Raw genomic sequence first — 10849 nt, 5'->3', positions numbered from 1 at the left:
AAATGTGACAAAGTAATACATGATTTCCATCTTTTGTTACTACAGGGCTAGTGTTACACAATGGCAGCAAAGTTGTTTGAATCAATTGGAAAACTTGGCCTGGGATGGCTGTTGCTGGAGGTGTCGTAAACTCTGCCTTATATAATGGTGAGTTAGGAGTGCGTAGCATCAGTTAGCTGTCTTTTTTTTTTTATTTTTTTTATTTTTTCATCTACTGTATCTCAGGGATTGTATTACACTAGTAAAATGGACCTGACATAGGCCCAGTCTCCTCAGCCCACCCTGTCCTGCCCCCCGTTATACTTACTGGTCTTCTTGTAATCTGTCTCATTTTAACACTGTGGTGGAAGTGAAGCGGGCTGCTACTGTAGTGTGTGCCCCACTCTCGCTACTCATGATGGAGATTGCTCAGACATTTGTGTATTATATAGATGTGCTTTCTCTAGCATCCATAAGGGATATTGGGGGAATCTAGTACAATGGGTTATAGACGGGGTCCAAAGGAGCCGGTGCACTTTTAATTTCTTCACTGGGCATGCTGGCTTCTTCTCTCTATTCCCCCTCCCACAGGCAGTTTAGAAAAAAGTGCCCTCAGGAGAGAAAGCATATCTCTGCAGCTCCAGAGAGTTTTCTTCAATTTCTTTTCAACTTTTATTACTTTCGGTATGCTGTTTGACAACAGCATACCTGCACCCTGGCAGTGGAGGTTTTGGTCACCGGCCTTGCGAGGTGCAGAGCCGCTTCCCCGCTGCAGGGCCACCGTCCTGAGAGGTTGTATGTTCAGCTGGGCACTGCACCTTGGCTGTCACAATCGCAGCACGCTGCACACCCCTAACACTAGCCTGAAGGTGACGTCTGTGGGGAGTACAAACTGGGCGCCCTGCTAGGGAGGCTTCCTGCCTCACAAGACACGCTGAAAATATGGTACAGGGTGTAGTAAAGGGGGAGAGCTGCTATTGTACACGGTCTGTGTCCTCTCCAGGACAGAATTTACTAGTATTTGCTGTGATATAGTTAGCTGTCAACCTCACTGGGGCAGTGCAGCTAGGGGTGTGCTGGTGTCTCTGTCTCTGTCTGTCTCTCTCTCTCTCTCTCTCTCTCTCTCTCTCTCTCTCTCTCTCTCTCTCTCTCTCTCTCTCTCTCTCTCTCTCTCTCTCTCATATACAGTAAGGGCAGGCTTGCAAAGTATTACTGTCTGTGTATGTCATTGTGCTTACTGTGAGACATGGGTAAACACAAACTGTGCGGTGTATTCCACACCAGATTCTCTCCATTGTCATCTGATTCTGTTTCTTGTAAACAATGCAGCCAATCTTCACAAATCAGTGAAGGGGCTGGGGGAGAGGGTCCAGAGCCCCACTGGCTAGGGTCTCTTAAAACTATGATGTCTGATATGTCATCCCAGCTCACTGCTAGTGTACAGAAAACTCAGCTACTACAACAAGCTGTTGCAGACTTAGCTGCTAGGGCAGATGTTACACAGCCCCCCATCTCTCATGCAGGTCCACATAAGCGTGGTCTACCTGCTCTGCTCTCTGATACAGATGAGGATATACAGGAGGATGGGGAGGACTTGGATCCTGTTAGTGGGAATTCCGCTTCTGCTTAGGGTATTGAACCCCTAATTTTGGCTATATGGGACATATTAAAGCTCCCTCTAGAGGACGCTGCGTCACAGCAGTCGTTTTTCTTTACACAAAACAAGCCTAATGTCCCTTTCCCTGATGCTGCAGAGTTAGATAACCTATTCAAGTTAGCCTTGAAAAATCCAGACAAAAAATTCCAAGTGTCAAAAGTTTTTGCGCACTTTCCCAATTGCTCCTGCAGACAGGAAGCTTTGGGAGGAACCCCCAGGGGTTGACGTATCAGTCTCTCTCGACTGTCTAAAAAGGTGGTGCTGCCTGCCCCGGGCTTTTTTACCATAAAGGATCCTGGGGACTGGAAAATAGAGACTACACTGAAATCTATTTACATGGCAGCAGGTGTATCGCAAAGGCCGGTCATAGCTGGATGACCCATGCCATTCATACGGGGGCTAGTCTGATTCAGGAGGGCCTTTCCGGGGCTATGCCCCTGATCACTATAGTGACTCTCCTCAAGCACATTCAGGACACTACACGCATCCTGTGTGACTCGCTCAAGGAGATGGGAAATATTAATGCTAGGACTTCTGCCATGGCAGTGTCTGCTTTGTGGCCGCGTCAGTGGATTGCGGACGCAGAATCAAAGCACAGTGTGGAATCCCTCCTTTTTTCGGGGGAATGACTCTTTGGAGTTGAGTTGGATACATGGATTTCCAATGTAACAGCTGGGAAATCCACGTTTCTCCCCTCTGGGGCCCCGTCGGCGAGACTCCCCTACGCGAGGCCGCCTGTGCAGTCCTTTCGGTCTAACAGATTTCGATCTAAGGCCAGGGGTGCCTCAAATGCAACTAGAGGCATCAGAGGTAAGTCAAGAAAACCTTCAAGCACCAGCTCTCAGGACCAGACCACCAGTTCTGCTTCCGCTAAGACCTCAGCATGGTGGTACCCACCCACCCCGAGGGGATCTCTAGGTGGGAGCTCGACTGCGTCACTTCAGCCGCGTCTGGGAGGCTTCCTGCCAGGATACCTGGGTCAGGGATCTCATTTCTCAGGGCTACAAGCTAGAGTTTGACGGTGCTCCTCCCCAACAATTTTTCAAATCAAGCTTACCAGCTTTGGAGGATATGCAGGTTACGTTGCAACAGGCCATCCAAAAGTTGGTCCAGTCCCACGTCATTGTTCCAGTACCTATACCACAATGATGCAAGGGTTATTACTCCAACCTGTTTGTGGTACCAAAACCAGGCGGTTTGGTAAGACCCATTTTGAATCTCAAGTCCTTGAACCCTTATCTGAAGGTTTTCAAGTTCAACATGGAATCCTTGCGAGCAGTGATTGCGGGCCTGGAGGAACAGGAATTCATGGTCTTCCTGGATATCAAGGATGCCTACCTTCATATTCCGATTTGGCCACCTCATCAAGAGTACCAGAGGTTTGCCCTGCTGGACGATCACTACCAGTTCCAGGCCCTGCCCTTCGGTCTGGCCACAGCTCCGACGGTTTTCACGAAGGTGATAGCGGAGATAATGTTCCAACTCCGGGTCCAGGGGTCAATGTTGTCCCTTACCTGGACGTTCTTCTGGTAAAAGCAAGATTCAGAAAGCTTTTATTGCTCCACCGCACTATCCATCTTCTGGCACACCATGGGTGGATCCTCAATTTACAGAAGTCCCACCTGGAGCCAGCTCAGCGGCTCCTGTTCCTGGGGATGTTGCTGGATACTGTGGTACAGAAGGTGTTCGTACCAGAGGACAAGGCGAGAACACTTCAGGAGATGGTCCGAATGGTGCTCCGGCCTACTCGAGTGTCCATCCATCTTTGCATAGGATTGCTGTGACAGATGGTCGCCTCATACAAGGCAATCCAATATGGAAAGTTCCATGCCAGAATATTTCAATTTGATCTCCTGAACAAGTGGTCCGGCTCACATCTACAGATGCACCGGCTAATCCGGCTGTCCCCTCAGGCCAGGATTTCCCTCCTGTGGTGGTTACAGTCCTCCAATCTCCTGGAAGGCCGGAGTTTCGGGATTCAGGATTGGACCCTCCTCACGACTGATAAGAGTCTGAGAGGATGGGGAGCTGTCACCCAAGGGGCGCAATTCCAGGGCAGGTGGGGGTCAGCCCACGAAAGCCTCCTTCCAATCAACATTCTGGAACTTTGGGCGATCTACAATGCTCTGCTTCAGGCCTCTCCTCTATTCAAGGATCACAGGATCTAAGTACAGTCGGACAATGCCACAGCAGTGGCGTATATCAATCGACAAGGAGGGACAAAAAGCAGAGCCTGCGTGCAAGAGGTGTCAAAGATACTCCTCTGGGTGGAAAGAAATGCAAGAGCCATGTCGGCAATCTTCATTCCAGGTGTGGACAACTGGAAAGCAGACTTCCTAAGTTGTCATGATCTCCACCCAGCGGAGTGGGGACTCCACCATCAGGTGTTCCAACAGATCATCCACTGGTGGGGCTGCCCACAAATAGACATGATGGCTTCTCGACTCATCAAGAAGCTTCACTGATATTGCTCACGAACAAGGGAACCTCAGGCGCGAGGGCAGTGGATGCACTGACATCGCCTTGGCCTTATTGGCTGGTCTACCTGTTTCATCCGATTCCGTTGCTCCCAAGGTTGCTCAAGCGAATCAGATATCAAGAAGTCCAGGCAATTCTGCTTGCCCTGGATTGGCCTCAGAGGGCATGGTACGCGGATCTTCTGGACATGTCCGTTGAGGACACTTGGCCTCTACCACTAAGAAGAGATCTTCAACAAGGACCGTTCGTCTAGCCGGACTTACAGCGAGTTTGTTTGACGGCATGGAGGTTGAGCGGAACATCCTACCTCACAAGGGGGATCCGGTCTGAAGGTCGAAAATGTTTAGGTCGACCACTATAGGTCGACAGTCACTAGGTCGACATGGATGGTTGGTCGACATGTGCTAGGTCGACAGGTCTAAAGTTCGACATGAGTTTTTCACTTTTTTATTCTTTTTTTTTTGAATTTTTTCATACTTAACGATCCACGTGGACTACGATTGGAACGGTAATATGTGCCGAGCAAAGCGGTAGCGGAGCGATGGCACCATGCCCGAAGCATGGCGAGCGAAGCGGAGCACTAATTGGTGATCCCGGTCACACTATGAAGAAAACAACGCCAAAACCCCCCCAAAAAACATCATGTCGACCTTTAGACCTGTCGACCTTTAGACCTGTCGACCTAGCACATGTCGACCTTCCATCCATGTCGACCTAGTGACTGTCGACCTATAGTGGTCGACCTAAACATTGTCGACCTAGATACTGTCGATTTGATGAACCACACCCCTCACAAGGACCCTTCCAAAAAGGTTATTGCTACCTTCGTTCAGTCCAGAAAACCTGGGACGTCAAACCACTATCATCATATCTGGAGGAGATATGTCTCTTGGTGCGAGGAATGCACGTATCCGCCTGCAGAGTTCCACTTGGGATGTTTCTTACGTTTCCTGCAAGCTGGTGTGGATAAGGGCTTGCGTCTGGGTTCCATTAAGGTCCAGATTTCAGCTCTTTCCATTTTCTTCTGGAAAAAATTGGTGGCGTTGCCAGAAGTGCAGACCTTCTTGCAAGGCTACTCCACATACAACCTCCTTTAGTGCCGCCTACGACACCCTGAGATTTGGATGTATTGTTGGACTTTCTACAGTCCACCTGGTTTGAACCTCTGGTGACTGTGGAAGACAAGTACCTCATGTGGAAGACTGTGATGTTACTGGCCATGGCTTCTACTTGATATGTCTCAGAATTGGGGGCCTTATTGTGTAAAAGTCCATTCTTGGTCTTTTATGAGGACAGAGTGGAGCTCCGGACTAGGCAGCTGTTTCTGCCGAAGTTTACTGTATCTCTGCATTTCACCTGAATCAACCTATTGTGGTTCCGTCCAGTTCTGATTCTTCTGCTCCTCCGGAGGCATTGGATGCTGTGCGAGCCTTGGAGATCTCTGTCAAGCGAACGGCTCGGATCAGAAAGATGGATTCTTTGTTCGTGCTCTATGATGCACAGGGTTGTCCTGCTTCGAAGCAGTCCATTGCTCGTTGGCTTAGACTTACTATCCAACAGGCCTGTGTGTCTGCAGCCTTGCCTGTTCCTAAGTCTCTGAAGGCCCCCTCTACAAGATCAGTGGGGGTCTTCTTGGGCGGCTGCCTGTGGAGTCTCTGCCTTGCAACTGTGCCGAGCTGCTACCTGGTCGAGGAAGAACACTTTTGTGAAGTTCTACAAATTTGATAACCTGGCCAAAGAGGATACCCAGTTTGGGTAGGCGGTGCTGCAGAAGTCTCTGCATGTTCCCGCTCTTGCTGGAAGCTTTGGGACATCCCCATCGTATTAGATTCCCCCAATATCCCTTATGGATGCTAGAGAAAATAGGATTTTAATTACCTACCGGTAAATCCTTTTCTCATAGTCCATAAGTGATATTGGGCGCCCGCCTCAGTGCGTTGACTTTCTGCAGGTTCTCTTATGTGTTTACCTGTTCAGCTGGTAGTTATATGTTAGTGGTGTGCTGGTATACATTTCACAACTCCTTGTTTTCGAGTTCCATCTCTCATATGTCCTTTCTCCTTCGGGCACTGTTTTACCTATAACTGCCTGTGGAAGGGGGCATAGAAGGGAGGAGCCAGCACACCCCATCGTACTAGATTCCCCCAATATCCCTTATGGACTACAAGAAAAGGATTTACCGGTAGGTAATTCAAATTGTATTTTTGCCATGCCTTTATATACACATGGACAATATACAGACAATGGAGTAAAATTGTGAAAGTCACAATGTGAGAATAAAAACTGTTCTTGGTGCCATTTTTAATTTCTTTCTTTTCTGCTTTCATTTTCTCCACACCCACTAGTGGACGCTGGACACAATGCTGTTATTTTTGACAGATTCCGAGGGGTTCAAAATGAGGTAGTGGGAGAAGGTACACATTTCCTCATCCCCTTGGTACAGAAACCAATCATTTTTGACTGCCGTTCACGTCCTCGCAACGTTCCTGTTATCACAGGGAGCAAAGGTAGGTACCAGTATATCAAAATATCAGTTATTTAGAATCTTTATTGATTAAGTTAAGATAATTGTTCTGTTGAGAAGGAAATGAGTGGTGCGTACCATGTGGGTTATTATTGCCTGTCTCCGCAGATCTGCAGAATGTTAATATCACTCTGCGTATTCTTTTCCGGCCTGTTGCCAATGAATTGCCACGTATTTTCACCAGCATCGGAGAGGACTATGATGAGCGTGTTTTGCCGTCTATTACAACTGAGGTTCTTAAATCAGTGGTGGTAAGTTTGTGCTAGAGATCCAAGATTTACTATATATGCATTTGTGAATTCATTGCTCTGAGAGCAGAACTCCATACCATTACCAGTGTTCACGCTATTTAACTTTTTTTTTATTTTTAAGGGCAAAATCTGCCCTGCCCTTTCTGCGGCTCCCTGCTAAAACAGCCGTCCACTTCCTGCCCTCCAAGCGTGTAAAGATGCCATGCGCATGGCATTCATTCACGCTGTGGGAGAGAGTTTTGGGAAGCCCAGCACCTCCGTAGGTGCTGGGCACGCCCCCAACAGTGACGCCGCTGGCCGCCCACGCCCTCTGTGAAAACGTCTGCAGGCCGCACCGCCCACTTAAATGTCATTTAATGGCCACGCCCCCTGATTTGCATGATCACGCCCCCTTTTAGGCAGGCAGCGTGGCTGCATGTGATCTGCTGTCTTGTGCCCTGCCCTCTACATATTTTCTAGAGGTAACACTACATTACTATTCCAAGGAAATGGAAATTTACAGCTTCCATTAGTCTGCATTGCAAACAGCAAGACAGCTACTTATGTACCTTGTTCAATAAAACATTTCACCAAACTAAACAAGGCATTTCTAAATGTAAGCGTAAGCTCTCTTGCAGAAATGCACTGTTGTATAAATAAAGAAAATATTTAGTATTGTATACGTTTTCTATTTACTGACCCCATTTTTCTATGTCAAGAAATAAGTGGAGCAATTTCTTGATGCATGAAACTGGCTGCTCATGAATGTTTCAGTTACACATTTTCTCTGACGTCCTAGTGGATGCTGGGGACTCCGTAAGGACCATGGGGAATAACGGGCTCCGCAGGAGACTGGGCACTCTAAAGAAAGATTTAGTACTATCTGGTGTGCACTGGCTCCTCCCTCCCCGCCCCTCCTCCAGACCTCAGTTAGAATCTGTGCCCGGACAGAGCTGGGTGCTTTTAGTGAGCTCTCCTGAGCTTGCTAATAAAGTATTTTAGTTAGGTTTTTTATTTTCAGAGAGCTTCTGCTGGCAACACTCTCTGCTACGAGGGACTGAGGGGAGAGAAGCAAACCTACTAACTGCGGCTAGGTTGCGCTTCTTAGGCTACTGGACACCATTTGCTCCAGAGGGATCGAACACGGGACCTGACCTTGTCGTCCGTTCCCGGAGCAGCGCCGCCGTCCCCCTCGCAGAGCCAGAAGACAGAAGCCGGCAGAAGCGGAGAAGACATCGAAATCGGCGGCAGAAGACTCCTGTCTTCACATGAGGTAGCGCACAGCACTGCAGCTGTGCGCCACTGCGCCCACACTAACCCACACACTCGGTCACTGTAGGGTGCAGGGCGCAGGGGGGGGCACCCTGGGCAGCAATTGTTACCTCCTGGCGAATGCTGCATATAAACAGTGGCACGCTGTTATATGCATGAGCCCCCGCCATTTATTTTACAAGAAATCGCGGGACAGAAGCCCGCCGCTGAGGGGGCGGGGCCTTCTTCCTCAGCACTGACCAGCGCCATTTTCCTTCCACATCTCCGCTGAGAGGAAGCTCCCCAGGCTCTCCCCTGCAGAATCACGGTAGAAGGGTAAAAAAGAGAGGGGGGGGCACATAAATTTAGGCGCATAAATCATAATACAGCAGCTACTGGGTAAACACTAAGTTACTGTGTAATCCCTGGGTTATATAGCGCTGGGGTGTGTGCTGGCATACTCTCTCTCTGTCTCTCCAAAAGGCCTTGTGGGGGTCCTGTCCTCATTTAGAGCTTCCCCTGTGTGTGCGGTGTGTCGGTACGCATGTGTCGACATGTTTGACGAAGAGGGCTATGTGGAGGCAGAGCAAGTGCAGTTGACTGACGTGTCGCCGCCGACGGTGCCGACACCTGATTGGATGGATATGTGGAAGGTGTTAAATGATAATGTAAACTCCTTACATAAAAGGTTGGATAAAGCTGATAGCTCGGGTCAGTCAGGGTCTCAACCCATGCCTGATCCTACAGCGCAGAGGCCCTCAGGGTCTCAAAAGCGCCCACTATCCAAAATGGTTGACACAGATGTCGACACAGATTCTGACTCCAGTGTCGACGACGATGATGCAAAATTGCAACCAAAAATGACAAAAGCTATACGTTACATGATTATAGCGATGAAGGATATTTTACACATATCAGAGGTAAACCCTGTCCCTGACAAGAGGGTTTATATGTATGGGGAGAAAAAGCAAGAGGTGACTTTTCCCCCTTCACATGAGTTAAATGAGTTATGTGAAAGAGCGTGGGATTCCCCAGATAAGAAAGTCCTGATTTCCAAAAGGTTACTTTTGGCGTACCCTTTCCCGCCTGAGGACAGGGTGCGCTGGGAATCCTCCCCTAGGGTAGATAAAGCTCTGACACGCTTATCTAAGAAGGTGGCCCTGCCGTCGCAGGATACGGCCACCCTAAAGGATCCTGCAGATAGAAAGCAGGAAAGTATCCTGAAATCTGTTTATACACATTCAGGGACTCTACTGAGGCCGGCAAATGCGTCGGCGTGGATGTGTAGTGCTGTAGCAGCGTGGACAGATAATCTGTCTGAGGAAATGGATACCTTAGACAGGGATACCATTATGCTGACCCTGGGGCATATAAAAGACACTGTCCTATATATGAGGGATGCCCAGAGGGACATTTGCCTACTGGGCTCTAGAATTAATGCAATGTCAATTTCTGCCAGGAGGGTCCTGTGGACTCGGCAGTGGACAGGTGATGCCGACTCCAAAAAACACATGGAGGTGTTACCTTACAAGGGTGAGGAATTGTTTGGGGACGGTCTCTCGGACCTGGTTTCCACAGCTACTGCTGGGAAGTCAAACTTTTTGCCATATATTCCCTCACAACCGAAGAAAGCACCGTATTACCAAATGCAGTCCTTTCGCGCACAAAGAAGCAAGAAGGTCAGAGGTGTGCTTCCTTTCTTGCTAGAGGCAGGGGCAGAGGAAAAAAGCTGCACCTTACAGCTAGTTCCCAGGAACAGAAGTCCTCCCCGGCTTCCACTAAATCCACCGCATGACGCTGGGGCTCCACGGGTGGAGCCAGGAGCGGTGGGGGCGCGTCTTCGACATTTCAGCCACCAGTGGGTTCGCTCACAGGTGGATCCCTGGGCTATACAGATTGTGTCTCAGGGATACAAGCTGGAATTCGAGGTGATGCCCCCTCAACGTTACCTAAAATCGGCCCTGCCAGCTTCCCCCATAGAAAGGGAAGTAGTGGTAGCGGCAATTCACAAGCTATTTCTCCAGCAGGTGGTGGTAAAGGTTCCCCTTCCTCAACAGGGGAAGGGATACTATTCCACAATGTTTGTGGTACCGAAACCGGACGGTTCGGTCAGACCTATATTAAATTTAAAGTCCCTGAACATTTATCTGAAAAGATTCAAGTTCAAAATGGAATCGTTCAGAGCGGTCATTGCAAGCCTGGAAGAGGGGGATTTTATGGTGTCTCTGGACATCAAGGATGCTTACTTGCATGTCCCCATTTATCCGCCTCATCAGGAGTACCTCAGATTTGTGGTACAGGACTGTCATTACCAATTCCAGACGTTGCCGTTTGGCCTGTCCACGGCACCGAGAATATTTACCAAGGTAATGGCAGAAATGATGGTGATCCTGAGAAAGCAAGGAGTCACAGTTATCCCATACTTGGACGATCTCCTCCATAAAGGCGAGGTCGAGGGAGCAGTTGCAGATCAGTGTAGCGCACTCACAGGAAGTGTTGCAACAGCATGGCTGGATTCTGAATATCCCAAAGTCGCAGCTGATTCCTACGACGCGTCTGCCCTTTCTGGGCATGATTCTGGACACAGACCAGAAGGTGTTTCTCCCGACGGAGAAGGCTAGTCAGAGACCTCTTAAAACCGAAACAGGTGTCGGTGCATCACTGCACGCAAATCCTGGGAAAGATGGTGGCATCGTACGAAGCCATTCCCTTCGGCAGGTTCCATGCGAG

At 49.0% G+C, this 10849-nt stretch overlaps 1 protein-coding gene across 1 annotated transcript in view; it reads left to right on the top strand.

The window, feature by feature from the left end:
* Positions 1-45: 45 nt before the first annotated feature.
* PHB1 (prohibitin 1) overlaps positions 46-10849 on the top strand; it is a 30714-nt gene continuing 19910 nt past the window's right edge. Inside the window, 4 exon segments of the mRNA XM_063959859.1 lie at positions 46-100; positions 103-147; positions 6460-6621; positions 6747-6889. Coding sequence (XP_063815929.1) covers positions 61-100; positions 103-147; positions 6460-6621; positions 6747-6889 — 390 coding nt within the window. The 5' untranslated portion in view covers positions 46-60.

This window comes from Pseudophryne corroboree, chromosome 3, assembly GCF_028390025.1.
Source record: "Pseudophryne corroboree isolate aPseCor3 chromosome 3, aPseCor3.hap2, whole genome shotgun sequence".
Classification (NCBI taxonomy): domain Eukaryota; kingdom Metazoa; phylum Chordata; class Amphibia; order Anura; family Myobatrachidae; genus Pseudophryne; species Pseudophryne corroboree.
Note: the sequence above shows the minus strand (reverse complement) of the source record. Positions and strands in the feature narration are given on the sequence as shown.